Below are 17,303 nucleotides of genomic sequence, written 5' to 3'. Positions count from 1 at the left end.
ATGCCTTGAAATAAAGAATCTCCCAAAGTATGAGTTTCTATTATTTAATCTTCTTCCATAAAGGTCTAATTAGTTTTCTTCCATGATTCCTCTTCTACCTGTTGACCCAGTCTCTCATTATCAGCACCCATGTTCTTGTTTGACCAAATCACTTTCTTCTGTGTCAAAAAACTGCTCTTCAGATTGCTTAGAAGCAAAATGAATAGGCATGCTTTTTTTCACAAAAGGAATGGTAAATGATGATTACAAATACCCTACTGCTTTCCTCTGGTTTAACATTTACAGAGTACCTGAACACTTTTGAGTTCAAAATGGTATGTATGCCCAAGTCATACCTTTGTTGCTGTGTTGCAGCAGCAAGTGCTTACGTAGGTTGTCACTGCCCTAACCACTTCATGCTTCAAGTGCAAGAAAATATTTTTGAGTGTAGGGAAGAGAGTGGGCTTTATATCGATTTTCATACCGAACCGTATACCGAACCATGCCGTTTTTCCATACCGATTTTATACCGTTTTCATACCGTACCGTTTTTTTAAATACCGTTTTCATACCGTACTGTATAAATATGGTACGGTATGGTTATGATTTGAGGTTTTCAAATTCAATACCGTACCGTACCGAATTACCGTTGCCGTACCGAATCGACACCCTTAAACATTCCCCTACCATTCATTGATCAGATCCTAGAGAAATTAGTTGGGTAGAGCTACATCTGTTTTCTTGACGGTTACTTCGGATATAACCAAGTCCCTGTTTGCCCTAATGACCAAGAGAAAACAACCTTCACTTGCCCCTTTAGTACGCATGCCTTTTGGATTGTGCAATGATCCAACCACCTTTCAAAGGTGCATGATGGCCATCTTTTCTGACATGGTTGGCCAATCTCTAAAGGTATTCATGGATGATTTCTTTGTCTTTGGATCTTCTTTTGATGATTGTCTCCACTCCACCAATTATATCTCAGGTTCTTAAACAGTGTGTGGAGACCAACCTCGTTCTTAGTTGGGAGAAGAGCCATTTTATAGTTCAAGAGGGTATTTTGTCCTTGGTCATATTGTTTTAGCACTTGGTATTGAGGTTAATCCGGCTAAGGTTGAAGTTATTGCCAAATTACCTCCTCCCACTTTTGTTAGGCAGGTCCAATCTTTTCTTAGGCCGTGCTGGGTTCTATAAGCATTTTGTCTAGACCTTTATGCGATTTACTTGCTAAGGATGCCCTTTTTGTCTTTGATGAGAAATGCCTTGAGGCTTCCCATTCCCTTAGAGATTTATTATCGAAAGCACCTATCTTAAAATCACATGATTGGTTCCTTCCTTTCGAGATTATGTGATGCCTCTGATTTTGCTATTGGTGCTATTTTGGGTCAAAAGGGAAGATGGGAAGCCAGTTTTTATTTATTTCGCTAGTAAGACCCTCTAAAATGCTTAGATGCATTATACCACTGCTGAGAAGGAATTACTATTGGTAGTTTTTGCTCTTAATAAGTTTTGTTTTATCTTTTAGGCTCAAAGTGATTATCTGTTCATACTACTCTTCGGCACCTTCTTTCTAAGCATGATGCTAAGTTGAGGCTTTTCAGATAGATTCTTCTGCTTCAAAAGTTTGACTTGGAAATTAAAGATAAGAAAGGATCAGAGAATGTTGTAACAAGCCATCTATCTAGGATTCCTTTTGATTCTTCCTCCTCTAAGTTGATTAGAGAGACATTTCTTGATGAGCAATTATTAGCTATATCTTCTAAGCCAACTCCTTGGTATGCTCACATTGTTAATTATTTTGTTAATGAGAAACATGGTGGTGGCGAGATCTCGTGAGATATCTCGCTATTTTAGGCCAGCGAGACGAGAGAGAGATCGAGAGAGAATTTGGAGATCTCGTGGCGAGATCTTGCTAGTAAGGGCCCAACCACTTGCTTTAGGGGGTTTTAAAACTCCTTATCTCGTGCAAGAGAGGCAGATATCGCCTCTCTCTCGGCTCTCTCTTGCTGCATCTCTCTAATCTTGCCGGAAAATGGATTTTTGGCCGGAATTTTTTGGGGATTCAACTAGATTTCAACTTCCAAACATCCTTAACACATCTACTACATCAAATTATCATCATTCAAGCTTATTTCAACCAGATCTTCAAACAAAGGTAAGATTTTTCCCCAAATTTAAATTTTTTCAAATAGAATGTTCTATAATGGGTATGTGAGTCTAGTATAAATACATGTTGATCTACTAGCTTCAATCTACACTTTTACGGAAACAAATTTAATTTTCTGTTGTTAATTTATTTTTTGAATTTTTGTATTTAAAAAATATAATATCTAAAAAATTAAAATTTAAAAATATAAAAAAAATACTTATGATATGGATGTAATTATAACTTATGTTAAACTAGATTGAGAGGGCTACTACCCCATGTAGTCATATTTTGATTATCATGCTTGCTGTAAAATTTTTTTTATTTAAATAATTTAAGTAAAATAATTATGAAAAATAATAGTTTATTAAAAAAGTTTTATCTTTTTATTTATTTTTTATTTATTTTAAATGATGCTTATTTTAAAAATACAACCATGTTTGGTTGAGCATTGTATATATGTTATCTTAGAACAAAGTGTGTTTTGTTGTTTTATAAATTGTTTTTACATGTTTTTAATTATCTAAAAATTATTCTAATGATTATTTGAAAACATTCATGTATGTATTTGAGTGTTGTAGGCTTGTAGCTTAAATAACAACTAGTAGGAGTGGCGGCACTAGCAGCTGGACTGAGGACATTGCTTGGCATCATGGGGCTCCATTGGTTGCCGACAATAAAAATCCCCGATGCAAGTATTGCCTCAAGACCTTGAATTTTGGTGGTTCAACCAGATTAAAGCAACACTTGGCTGGTGGCTACAAAGATTTTGCCAAGTGTCCCAACTCCTAAGGTTCCTTATGAAGGCAACAAGCAATTGCAACAACTTTAAAGGGAGGGAGACAAAGAAAGGATGAGATGACACAAAAGCAAAGGAATTTGATGATCCGGTGCTATAGAGAAAAGGCCTGATGAAGAGGTGAAAAAGGCAAAAACAAGGGAGCGGTTGGGATCATGCATGGAGCTTCCTCTATGATGCATGCACTGGTGATGAATGGGGGTATAGCCTTAACCCTTTTAAGGACTTCATGCTGAGCACAACCTCAAAGTCGTCCATGGGCACCACTGTCAGACCTACAGTGCTCCTCCATGTCCCAATGCCTAATTTGACCCCTTGAGCCACATCATGAATGGGACGAGCTTACGAATTGACAGCCTCGTTCTAGGGATAAGTGATCTTGAATGAACTTGACTTATTAGCTCGTGAGTGACGGGTGGGGATTGACCAGCCTGAACCAACCAAGCAACCGGGCCCGAAACACTGTAACAGGAAAACAAGAGACAGAAGCTGGGGTAACTGGCCAGTTGACTGGCAATAGACTGGAAGCGGTTGATAGGCTGTAAAAATGCACGGAAATCGGATCAGAGCTATTTAGGAAAGCACGGATTTGAGTCCTGGATTTCTTACTGCCCTAGGATGTCTCCCTTTATCAATAAGATGGTTTTGGACAAATTTGGGGGATGGATCTGCTGAGATATGAAAGGATTAGAGCGCATAGAAGTGGAGTGTTGATTGGAGCTTTGTTCTTTAGTTTCTTCTTTTATGTTTGTTTTTTATGATTAGGGGATGGCTGGAATAAACATGTTCTAATTTCCTTTTATTGAAGTGAAGATGATGGATCCTCTCATTCTCATAATTGATCGATTTATTTAGTTTACACAATTCATTGTTCTCTTCTTGTGATTCTTTTGCCCTGATCTTATTGCTTTGAATACTTGCACTATTCAATTGATTTTAGGATGACTTTCATGCACATTACAATGAAGATCTCATGTGGGTTTTTTTTTTTTTGGTTGGGGGGGGGATTAGAACAATGAATTGACACCTGGTGCATAGTAGTTCCTGGTGGCTCATTCGGCCTTGTCTGGTTTTCCATGGATCTTAATAGTCGTAACAGAGAGGATGAGTGGCTAAATTAGGGGCTTCATTACTGTAGCAGGAGTGCTTGCCTAATTGAGGGAGAGAGGTTTGATTAATTGTGTAATTAAATTTATTAATTATTCCCGAGGTGATTGGTGAAATTGATTCTCTGATTCTCTTTCTCCTTTTTGATTCTTGTCTTACTTTATTCAGTATCAAATTTATTCTTTCAACTCCTAGTTTGTTTTATGATAAACTCTGCGTGCTTGGATTATTGTGTGGCTAAATAACTGTAGGAAAGATAGATGTCGGTACGCAATTTAGGGTTTCGAATTGGTCTCCATTTGCAATGATGCTCTACTTTCACTTTACTTGTCACGATTCTGTGCACTTGCGAATATCTCCGAACACTTTGGGATGGTATTGTATAGAATCCACTATGTTATTGATTCCTTTGGAAGCCTCCTTTATTTTGAGCTGCTTTGCCCCTTTTCCTCATATATGTTGTGTGATTCTGTCGTAGTACATGATCAAGTCATGGTAGTACTACTAGTTGTAGTGGAGCCCTCCCTGTGATCTCCTAAAAGGATGAGCCCTGACCCTCTCTTTGACTTCTTGGGGAGGATTTGTCACTGGGTTGGCTGAACATTGATGGCTTCTATTATGGAACTAAATCAAGAGGGCTTAGTGGAATTGAGAATAGTTCAGGTTGGGAGAATGTTTCTCCTAATATTAAAGAAGAATTATAGAATCTAATTTAATGTTAAATTGACAAGTGCATCCAATACCAATGCAACTTAGGAAAATTGACACTATTGATATTCATGCTAACAGAAAGAGCAGATCCTGTTTTTGAATGACTTCTTAGGAACATTGATATAATGACAACATTTTTAATTTGGTGGATATTTTTCTCATGTCTAAGAAGAATCCTATGATTTATGATGAAGCATCCTGTCATATTTCTCTTTATGACATCCCCAACTAACAGCCATAACAAGTGTTCCTTTGATTCTAATTTGTTTACAATTCATCAGGGTTGGGAGTTCATATATTTTTTCTGCTCTTTGGTATAATTTTGCACAATTTTCTGCCGCTATTCTTCCTAGTTTAGGGCTGATTAGAGGACAATGAGTTTTGTTTGTACTACATTGTAATATACATTACTGTCAATGCTAATATCTTGCTTTGTCAACAAAGAGTACGATGACCTGGAATGAATTGGCAGGAGCTTTGGAGGGTGGACTGGAGATAATTCCAACTCCGAGCATTTCTTGCATTAAGTGACCACTTGCCACTGAGACTCAAAACTATAGTGTAAACCACATTGATATTGATCATATTCATATGATCTCTCTTTATGTAGGAATCTGCTAAAGAATTGTCGGAATTCCCCAATTTCAATTTTAATGTATCCCACCATGGAGACTATGTGGGAATAGCATCTGAGCCTCTCTGCCTTGTGGGTTTGGATATCATCTCTCATTTCATTCCTAGGCAAGAAGCGCCTCCTGAGTATCTTGTGAACTTTTCACCTTACCTCTCATGGTTGGAGTGGGATAGTATCATCAATGCTGGTACTAGCGATCGAATGTTGGGTGAGTTTTACAGGTATGCTTGTACTTTAGTCCACATGATCTCTGAGGGAAACTTTTCGTTTACTCATCATGTCAGTTGTTTTTTTTTTTCCTTTTCTTTTCCTGAATACTGAACTCTTGAAACTGGTCAAGTCTAATATTCTTCTTAATACTCACAACTGTGGTTCTGGTAGAGAAGATTCACATACATGCATGGTGATGCAGGCCTAATATAGGACTTCAATGGTGGGCTTCAATGAAGGAGAATTAGGAGAATAGAAGAGGAAAAAGGGGAAGTAGAGACAAGGGAAAGAAAACTCTTAATCTAGTAACACTCTATTTGTTTTATTCAACCTGAAATTGTATCCTAAGAGAAGCTATTTGAAGGAATTAAAACCATATCCTAGTTTAAAACATTGGTCATAAGCATGCATAGTTCTTATCAGTTTTGATGGAGTGAAACAACAAAACAGCTTTAAATTTGTCAACTGGCATGTGGAACTTATACCTCCAAACTGGAGGCAGAAGGTTTTTTGAAAAACCATTTGGGTTCCCATGTTTCCATGGTTAAACAGAGAGTTAATCATTCATAATCGTAATATAAGGTAGCACCCACCCATGGCTTTTCTCTGGCCCCTCTGGCTCATGTGCCTGATACTTCTGGTCCAAGTTACCCTCCTGTGAAGTGCAATTAGTGTGGGAATGAAACTCATTCCCAAGGGCATCCTGAGAAGCTTCATGATCACCATCCTGCGCCTTGCAGTGGCTGTGGCCCTGTTAGTTCTTGATGTGGGCTGCTGATGCTACTGTGACATGTGACTGACCCTTTGTTTTCATAGTACTCTATGTCTTCTCAAGGATCCATGTAGACCCCATTAGTTGGTACAAGACTGGGTTGTAATTGTACTTCAGCAGCTATGCAAGTAACAATATCCATTACAAACTGGTTTGGTGCTTGAGAATTAAATCTCTGTGGTCTTTTGTTTCTTTTGAAATCTTATCCTCTTTCTCTACTGTATGTTTCCCTCAAATCATGTTTCACTGACTGACCAAAAAAGAGAATCATATTTTCTGCTGGCTTATAGCTGTAGACATGTAGATGACCATATTAGCTGGGATAAGGCTGAGTTGAGTTGCATCTATAGCTACAGACTTGTCTCCAAAGTTCTTCTTCTTTACTCCTAGGATGAAACTATTGTTTGGATAGAGTTGGCAACAGGTTGCCAAGATTACTATGTGTATTCTCTATGAAGTCCAAATAAAATGTCTAAAACACCAGTAACGAATGAATTTACCTAAGAATTCAGAATTCTATTTTGGACACTAAAGTACGTGATAATTGACGAAGTGCAAAATTTAGATATTTAACTCCTCATGAGCATAACTAGTAGAACAATCTTGACTTGTTTCTGTAGATATTGGTGTTTGAAGGAGGCATTTGTCAAGGCCATAGGAGCTGGGGTGGGTTATAAGTTGGACAGGCTTGAGTTTCATCACACACATTGGAGCAACATATCTGTGCATATTGATGGGGAGGAATCAACAGAATGGAAATTTTCCCTTTTCGAGTTAGAAGGCAAACAGCATTATGTAAGTCATTACAAAGCCCCCCCCACATCCACCCCCACAAAAAAGAAAAAGAAAAAAAGTACTTTTGTCCTTCTCACCTGTTACAGAAATATCTGTATTCCATTGGCTTTCTGAATATCCCTTTAAACATTATGTTTTTTTTTATTATTATTATTATTTTTTATCTGTTTTGGTTATCATCTGCATTTATTTCTGATGTTTTTTTTCTTGTTTGTGGATTATGGAATCATAGGTTTCTGTAGCAAAGGGCCCCCCAAGAATGGCCATTGAGAGTTACAAGCGAACTTGGAAAGATAAAGAGTTCGAATATGATGAGTATAGTTTAGGTCTTCAGCTTCCTAATCCAAATTTTGTGTCTCGTACGATAGATCAATTACTTCCACTCCCACTCCCTAACTTATAACCTTTATTGTAGAAGTAAACGTGAGGTAATTGAAGCTTAAGATCCATTCATACCATTGAGTGTTTTTTTTTCTTCTTTTACTCCGGTCAACAACTAATTCATACCATTGAGTTTTGTGTAACTGAAATGTGCATCTCTGAAGTTGTGTGTGGTTGCTTTCTTTTTGAATACATATGGCAAACTAATTTGGATATTTAGGGAAGGCTGCTAGAGATTTACAGCTTATAAATATCGCAATTGAAGTAACAAATGCACCAAGAAGGTTGATACAGATTTTATACGAAAATGGTGCAGATGAAGCAAATTGCTGCCTCTCGCAAAATGGGGCGAAATTGCAAGGTTGCTTTTGTGAGGGCTAATTGAAGTGAGTCGTCCTAGAGTGAATGGTAATGCAGCATCTTGAATTAGGAAACCGATTGCAGTCAAGATCAACAAAGAAATCATATTTGAGGCCATGTATTGCTTTTCCTTTTTTCCTGCTTACATTTGAGAGAAGAATATAAAGAAGGAAAGAAATAGAATGGGGGATAGGAATGATAGTCTATCTCAGCTACCGAAGCTAGTCTTTCGCAGGCCAGACACTTTCAAGCAAACAATAGAAGCTTAACATATTGGGGCATGATTGTTACTTCTCTTTAGGTTAGGATCATTGAGGAAGTGAGAAAGAGATGATGCTTATGATTTAAAATGGAAGTCGGAAGAAAGGGGGGGGGGGGGTGCAGATTGATTGGCAAACAGTAGAAGCTCAACGTACTGGGGCATGATTGTTACTTCTCTTCTGATAAGGATCATTAAGGAAGTGAAAAAAGAGATGATGCTTATGACTTAAAATTGAGGTGGGAGGGGACAATGATTTTTCTCTCCTCCACCTCCCTGGGTTCCCGCAGACGTCTTGTTCAGAAAAGCAAAATGAATTTTAAATTTGGAATTGCAGTGAGCTTCCTTGGCCTCCTAATTAGCAGTTATGTTGATTACCAAAAAAATAAAAATAAAACTTAGCAGTCATGTTGACATGTTGTTGACCTTCAAACATTTAAAATATGAAATATTGATAGTGGCTTTTGGAGGTTTAATTACATTTTACAATTTTATTTTGAAAAATAGATACGATTTCAAATATTGGTCAATGCTGAAAAACTTTCCAAAAGCAAATTTTATCAAATGCAGAAAAAGGTTTCTTGGAAAAAGAAAGTTTGTGTTTGTTTTTATAAGGGAAGGTGGTGGCTGAACGTGGCCGTGTAAATTGCTTGGCTTAATGGGTTCTAGAAATCCTACCATTAAATTTGGTGGGATTAAATCTGAATCATCCATCATAAAAGAAACATTGGACGGGATACCAAACGGGCTCCTCGTCATTTATGTGTAGACATTTTGGCCGAAAAATTTCCTCTGAGTCTGCTACAACTCTCTGTTTAAACATTGTCTGTGCTTGAATATTACCTCCCATGGCATTGTGCCATCGTGTAGAGCTCAGACACGGTTGCCCTTATGCCAGGCATCTCTTGCTTGCTATATACTTTGTTTATACCCCAAATCTGACTGGATCAAATCACTAAATGGGACTAGGAAGTGAACATGGTTCAGTACATCTAGATGAGGTTGAGAAGGTGTGGTGGTTATGTAGAAGTTGTGGTGGTTTTGATGACTCCCAAAGGAGGTTATGGTGGTTCCCTTTCAAATTTAAAATTGGAGGGAAGTTGTGGTAGTAATTAACTACCACTGCCTATTTAGTGAGGATTGGAGAAGGAAACGTACAGAAAGCACAAGACTGCACCCACATCATATACATCTTTGACTTACCAATTAGTTTACCATAGATTTGATTTTTAATCTTTGATTTATTTTGTTAGTATGAGTTTCAGTCTTCTCTTCAAAAGATTTATGGTTTCAATCTTTCCTTAAAAGACGTCCACAAGTCTGTAGGTTTCTTCAAAAAGGCTTGGAAAGTTCTCGATATGCCAAAGCAGGAGATAAATTCCGCATTCGCTTGGAAGTCAAATAGAGGTGTGGTGTTTTCTTCGAGTCCTCGAGACTTTGGCTTACCCACGCTCCACATCACACATTAGTGGCGGTGGCCAAAGATGAACTCACTTTATTTTATGGGGAAACATTTTTGGCATACTTGGCAGAAAGCTCCACCATTAATGAGTATTTTGCTTAAGGGGTAAGGGGCATGGAAGCCATTCACAACCAAACGGGATGAATATTATGATAGAATCGATGAATACCATGATTGGATGGTTGAGAGCCATCAATACCATGGTAGAATCAATGAATACCATAATAGGATATTGATAACCATCAATATTAGGTTGGAATGGCTGAATATTAGATGGATGCACTCCTTGATAGAATGGTTAAATACAAAGATAGAATGGCTAAACAAACCTTGATAGAATGGTTGAAGACCATGAACTCCATGGTAGAATGGCTGGAGTCCATGTGGCAATGGAGATTGTTCACAATAGGGTGGTTGATGGAGTGGCAGAAATCAATGAAATTTCGAAGAGAATAAAGGCTACTGTTGGGTAATTGTATTACAAATTCTAAAAAACACAATAATAGAATTGCAATAAATTGAAAGATGAAAATCCTTAGCCAATCTGGAGAGCGATGTTGCAGTCGAACGAATCACCAATGAATGGGGTTGAGTTCACACCTTGAGTGCTGTCTTTAAGGTAATTGATGCACTCTACCTCCAAGAAAAAACAATCTCCAACTAGAAGATGAGGTAGTTCTCCTAATCCCTTCAAGAAGCCAAAAGATACAGCATAACACTTAGACAAACTCAAATGAAGAAACTTTTAAAACAATAAGTAACAATGCAAGTGTGAGGAGTGTCTTGCACACCACATGAAAGGAAGGAATTCGGTTTATATAGGCCCAAATCACACCTTACACCCCTTGAGATTCTCAAGACAATGAATTGGGTCATTGAATCACAATGACTCACCTCCTTACAAGGGGGAGAATCAATTCCCTACTAATGGAGACTCAATGCGCTTGTCCCTTCTCCACTAATGAGAATAAACCACCTTGTCCTAACCTCCCCACTAAATGGAGAATTAACTCTCATTTCATCTATGAATTAGATTTAATCATTCAATAACCTTAACCTCACTCATGGTAATGGTCATGAATGATTATGAAGTTGAAATAAGAATTGAAGGTCAATAGTTAGAATTTGAGTAAATTCCACCCTATGAGTAAGTCCTCCTCATCACTATGATAAGACTTTTAAGACCCATGATTAATGTCATGAAGAGCCTCATTTACTCATGGGTGCCTCATTACCACCCTTACCTCATGGGTCCCACACACTAACAAAACAATTAAAATAAAAGAAATGCAAAAACTAATTTAAACTTAATATAGATTTTAATAAAAAAAAACCTAATAGCTATTCTTTTCGAATTAGAAGCGAAAGTTTAAAGCCAAGAGAAAAAGACTAATGGAGGCCAACAATCAATTTGTAAATTGTCAACATTAGCAATCATTTGCAGACCAAGATGTTGACCATCTAATAAGATGCAAATGGCAAGGACCATTACAAGTGAACCATCTACACAAAAGTTGATTAGGGACACTTGACAGACCAGGCATCATGGGGACCTCAAGATTTTTTGGCCAAGAAAGAGGCCCAAAATCAATATGTGAATAGTCAGTGCCAACAACCATTATCAAGCCTAAATGTTGACCGGTTAGTCCCAAACTAGGGGCAATTGGCAAGGGCTATCGCTATTGCTAGAGACAACATTGAATGTTGTCCTATGACACCATCGCAAAGACCAAAAGGTGTTCTAAAGAAGGCCCTTCCACCATGAAGAGAGGTTGTTATATTGAATAAACTCAGGGGATTCACCCATGTTAGAAATGGCCAGAAAGATAGTGGCCGTGAGGGGTATTATAGTAAGGTGTAACATGATGGAATACCAAAAGAGAAATGAGCTTTTGAGAGGGTTCCATTTGGAATCATATCTTAGATTGTTGATGCTTCAACAAGGGGCAAGTGATGCAAATTCTCTATATGATACTTGTTGGGTTTTATTAATTATAATATGCCCAAGGGCATAATTGAAAATTCACCTTTTGGGCATTTTCAAAATATAGGGTTATATATTTTGGTAATCACTGCATAACTAAGTGAGTGTGATTGCATTATGCATACATGGGATTTCCAGAAAGGCGTCTCTCTCTCTCTCCAAGAAAACACAGGAAGGAGAAGCTTTCGTGGATCTTCTTCTCCTTAGTCTTGGTCTCTACTTTCTTACATCCACACGACATTTGGGTTGTGGAATATATTCCTTTTTTCGCGTGATTGTGGAATCAAACCGACTAGTTCATGGAGGAACGAGGACATGGATCTAAAATATTTCCACTGCAGATAGTTCTATTTTGGGATAAGTGAATCCAAGTAAGGATTATTCATCCATCTATTTCGAGTATAGAGATAGTTCTCTATATGATAATCTTGTCAAGGAGATCGAATAGACTACAAAGGAAGAATAAAAGCTTTTGTTCATGGCAAACTCTTCCTTATTGAATACGGCTTTATTTTGCCGTATGACCACCATTTTGTGATGATGGGGGGCTATTAGGAAGAGAATAGCAGACCATAGAGTGGAGTCCTTGAGAAAGAATCACCTATGATTGATTAGACAAAAGAGATTCTATTAGAACCACTGTTCATGGATATAGGATGCTAAGATTATATTTATTTGTATATTAATCACTATAGAAGTGAAGAAGGAGTGGGATCTCAGCCACAAAATCCTCCATCGTCGTTGTGTAAGGATGAAGTCACTCAATTAAAGTAAAGAGGATGGGCTATGTCCCCTTCATGATGGATGACATTAACTGTGAAACCCAGCCCTAACCTTGACCCGGAAACTTTGTTATTTGTAGGTCCAGTGACTCGAAGTAAAGTAAGAAGTCAGCTTTGGGCCATCCCAGTGGAGGACTTGGTGTCTGGCTTTTAATCCATGAGAGTTGATGATGAGGTTCTATTTATGGAAACTGAATCTTGATGAAGATCGGATTAGTTGATGGACTTGGAGTGCTCTCTATCATGGTTTGAAGGCATTTCTACCTATTAGGTAAGTCACTTGATATGTGTGCAAAACCCCTTTAGGATTGGATTTAATCTAGGCCTTCAATTCCCTATTTAGGAGTTGCTGAACTGATTGGTCGACTGGACCAGTCAACCAATCCACTCGACCAATGGGTTCTGTCTTTGGTAATTAGGTCTTGCTTGCTTTATTTAAGTCCAATCTCGAGTCTACTTCGTATTTTCTGCCTCCAAACTCTTTGGAACGAACCAAAGACCTCTGCAAGTCATCTCCCTTGCATCCTTGGTGTTTATCTTGACGGATCTTCGTCAAAACTCTTCCTCTTGCATCAAAGGTATGTCTACACTCTCTTCTTCTCCTCCATCTCTGTTTTTCTTTCCTTTTTGAGTTGAGACAGTAGAGGAGATGCTGCATTCTCTGTTGTAAACATCTCTGGACTTGTCTCTCATGATCTTCCTAAGGATTAATGGCTAATGCAATGATCTTAACCATGATCATTGCAAGCTTTTGAAGGAATCATGATCAAATCATGATCTTGTCTTTGTTCATCTTTTGATTTAAATTCTAATCTTCTTAGATCTACTATATTGATCATATTAGTAGTCAATTGCTGTGTTTTCTTTACATGATCCATGATCTATCAATCTCTAGTTGTTTCTCTTCTACCATACCATGCTTTCTTCATGAATCATGACAATTACATCTATGGTAGGTTTTGTTTCCTTATTTAGATTTATGCTCTTAGGTCTATTTTCTTGAAGATCTAAGTATGCCTTCCATGATATCTTTATCTGAATCAATGATTCATTCTCCTATTGTTCTTGTCTATGATTTCTATCTTGAATTCTTCAAGAACCATGATTGATCTAATTATGGTAACTTTTTGTTTCCTAATTTGTAACTTGAAGACTTGATTCGATTAGTGTTTTGAGGTCCTCTATATGTTAGGATACTACTAATGTAGTTTACCCCTGGTTTAGTACCCTTTTGAACCACCAAATTCGGATCTTATTTCTTAAAACTCTGATTTTGTAGGCCACTATCTTCATTGGTCGACTGATTGGTCGACTGGGGCAGTAGACCAATCCAATCGACCAATGAGTACAGCAACTCCAGATTTGGTCTGTTTTGGATGTTTTGATATCTTTTCTGTTAGGGATCTTTCCTAATATGTTGTATACACTTGTTTATGACCTTCTTCTCAAGTTTGTCAAGATCTTACTTGATTTCTTAGGATTCCTTTGCAAGTTATAAAAGGTAAGGATGGTTACTTCTTTAACAACATAAATCGCATATCTTAGTTTCTATATTTGAATCTTGTTAATTTATTTCTTTAATTAGATTCTTATAATGTTATACTACTGTGGTACTGTCTTGATATCAGTAGCATTACTTATTTATATTGAATTGACTCATGTATGATTTACTTACCAGTTATATACAAGTTGATTGTAATTATTGATTTCTTTCCATTTATGAAGTTACCATATATGTGATGTTATGAATTGATGCTTGTGTATGCTTAAGTATGGTTTGGAAAGGAGAGGTGTCCTTTTGACACTTCTGTCCTTGGACTACTACGGGAATATTATGGGATGTTTCCGGAGATGCCCTCTGGACACCTTCCTAAACTGTTGGATGACATATTTAGGACTGTCTAGTAGTGTTAGGCTAGGATGTCCCGTTATGTCAGACCCTAATCGGAGGGGTATTGAGACCGAACGACCCGTGGTAGCAATGGGATTCATGGGCGCTCAAGACCGGTAACCAACCCGTGAGAGGACAGGAATCACATTGTGGGGGCCATTTATTGGTAGGGTTGCATATGGATAGACTTGAGCTCACGGGCGCTCAAGACCGGTAACCAACCCGTGAGGGGACGTGAGAGCTTCTCGTTTACCATATGTGGATAACCAATAGGGTTGATGAGTCCGTAGTCAGGGACTATGAGGACTCTAGTGTGAAGGATACCGGAAAGGATCGTCAGGGACGAGGAATGGATGTTCTGGATCTGACTTGATGTAACTAAGTAGAAGACTTGCATTTGGCTAGGCTTAACCTTGACATGCGCTGGTACTTAGACCAATGGTGATGTGAGAGAGTGGTGACCTATACCCCCAGCCATGGAATGTCTCGAGGGATGCCGGACCCATTACCAACTGATGATGAGTGATTGAGACTTTCCTAAAGAAGTACGGTGCTATGACTTAAAGCATGTCTGCCAATAGAGACCAGCATATATAGAGTTAGATTCATACATTCATTGTTTGTCTCATACCATATTGCATTTATGTTTGTTTTGTAATCCTGCCATTTATGTTATTATGGATTTAACTGCCTTACTGAGTTTCTTTGAAACTCATTCCTTTTTGTACAATGTTTGTTAGACTATTCTACAGGTTCTGAATATCATGACTGCTCGTATGAAGAAGCGCAAGGAGAAGAGGCATATCTCCAGGAAGGTGATTGCGGTTACGACAATTACACTGAAGATCCCGCGAGTGGTTATGCTCCGTACGATGCTTAGTCCGACCATAGAGTGGAAGCGCCCTTGTGCAATTTATGAGATTCATACTTATAGGGATATTGTCTATAAGATTGAGAATAATTTAGTTACCTTTTGTACCTGCTATTGGGATTAGATTCTATCATGTTTCTTCTCTTTTAGAACTACTTTTCCGCGGTTGTAGAGTGGGATTTCGCCTCACTTTACTTATCTGATTTAGACACTCTGATTATATTTAGTATTCTGATTTATATATGATTAATTCTTTCCTTATTTGGATCTATGGTTAATCTTTCGCACATCGATTATTATTGTTCATGATTATGTTATTGTTTATGTGGGAGGTTGATTACTCGATATCTGATCTTCGGGCTGTGGATCACACTCTCGGGTATGCCAGATTGGGTACCGGCTGGGAGGATGTGACAGATTGGTATCAGAGCCCAAGGTTTGAGGAAATCCTAACCACAAAAGACAATAACTGAACATTCCTGTGTCATAGATCTGAAATGACTCCTCTACTCTTAGAAGTGAATAATAGAACACTTGGATTAGAAACTTAACCTATGAAGCATAACAGAACATTTCCGAATAACATACTATAATTATACTTAAACAAATGTCACTAATGCAAATAAAAGAAAGGTGCATAATATACAATAATTAAGTGAAACAAAATGAACTTCATTAATTTCAAAAGCTTTTACAACGATTACATCTGAAATGCATAAATGAAAATCCTAGGGTACAGTCTATCTAGGTGATCTCCTCGATCTCTCGTATGCTCTGAACTCCTCCGCTAGCTGAGTCACCCGATGCTCTATCCTATCCTGTCGTGACTCCATCCTCTCATACATCTACTCCTCGTCGACCTCCATCCTCTCTAGCATGGAAGTCATCGATCTCATCCGTGCCCCAAGATCCGAAGTCTCCGGAACCGCATGAGAAGGGCCACCGCCTTGAAGTGTGATGAAGGAAACTCGTGATGCACCGGCCCAGCCTCGTGCATCTCTCAGATCGTCTCCGGCCCGATCATCACTATCGGGACCGATATCCTCTCCTCCATCCTCCGACTCCTGATCCTCATCCTCTGTCTCCTCATCATCCTCACCCTCCGGACCGAGAGATCTCTCGCATCGTCGCAGTCTCATCCGACGAATGGTCCGAGTCCCGATGACATATCCCCGTGAACCAGTGTCCACCGGTGTATCCTTGAAACTCACCCCGAAATGCCTGAAGATCAAGGTCAGTAGCCTCCCATAGCAAAGGTTCTGCATGCTAGGCCGCAGAACCAAGTCCAAGCATGACCCGCTGAATGATGTAGGAGAGATCAATCTCGAAGCCCATGTAGATGCGGTAAATGACTAAGGCCTCCATCACTGTGACCCGATGGTGATGTCCGACTTTCGGCATAATGTTTCGGCCGACTATGCGACCGATAATCCGTGCAGAATCTGTCATCCGTCCGCTGGTCCACGGAGTGAAGCATCGACGACTATCCCATAGTGTAGAGCATATCTCGCGTAGCTCATACGGCATCAGATAGCTGTCCAAATCTGCTCCCGCAGGTATCCACACACACCGCTGTGGATAGTAAGGAACCCGCAAGATCTCAGCCGGTGCTCGGGTGGAAAAGCGAATCCGAGTCCGGGAAGACCCCCGCTCCCGAGGACAAGTCTAAGTGGATGTCCTTGACCTCAAGCCTCCTCTGTGTAAGTAAGGTTGCTGAAGAACAACCTCACTAGCTCCAGGTATACCGGCAGATCCTCAGTGAAGAGATGTGTCCACTGCAACGTGTCGAATCTCTGCCGAATCCTAAAGACTCTGAGCTGGCGTAGGTGAAGCAGACGTCCCAGCTCGATGTTGCAGTAACTGAAGTAGGCCTCGTACAAAAACTCGGCCTGAGGTGTGTCGAACATGTCCGGTCTCCGAACCTCCTGTCTAGGCTCTGAAGGAACCTGACCTCTGCCCCTAAGTGCCCCTACAATACGAACACGACCTCTACCTCGTCCTCGCCCTCCCCTCTGCATAGTGTGTATCTGTGGAAGAGACAAGAGACATTTCCAGTTAGTGCTACTTTAAGATTTGAGCCAAAAAGGTATTTTCATAATTTTTCGAAAAATTTCAAACTTGGGGAAAATTTGATTTGAACATACTAGCATGTGCGCAATA

The 17,303-nt window shown here is 39.0% G+C and overlaps 1 protein-coding gene across 1 annotated transcript in view; it reads left to right on the top strand.

Annotated features, from left to right (window-relative positions):
- LOC149002410 (uncharacterized) overlaps nucleotides 1-7,677 on the top strand; it is a 10,967-nt gene extending 3,290 nt beyond the window's left edge. The window contains 4 exon segments of the mRNA XM_089137716.1: nucleotides 5,353-5,597; nucleotides 6,979-7,153; nucleotides 7,386-7,534; nucleotides 7,536-7,677. Coding sequence (XP_088993842.1) covers nucleotides 5,353-5,597; nucleotides 6,979-7,153; nucleotides 7,386-7,534; nucleotides 7,536-7,596 — 630 coding nt within the window. The 3' untranslated portion in view covers nucleotides 7,597-7,677.
- The last annotated feature ends 9,626 nt before the right edge of the window (nucleotides 7,678-17,303 follow it).

Source organism: Hakea prostrata, chromosome 10 (genome assembly GCF_041222555.1).
Source record: "Hakea prostrata isolate BN-2017 chromosome 10, UWA_Hpros_2, whole genome shotgun sequence".
In the NCBI taxonomy this organism is placed as follows: domain Eukaryota; kingdom Viridiplantae; phylum Streptophyta; class Magnoliopsida; order Proteales; family Proteaceae; genus Hakea; species Hakea prostrata.
The sequence above is the reverse complement of the archived record's forward strand: the minus strand, read 5'-3'. Positions and strand labels throughout refer to the sequence as shown.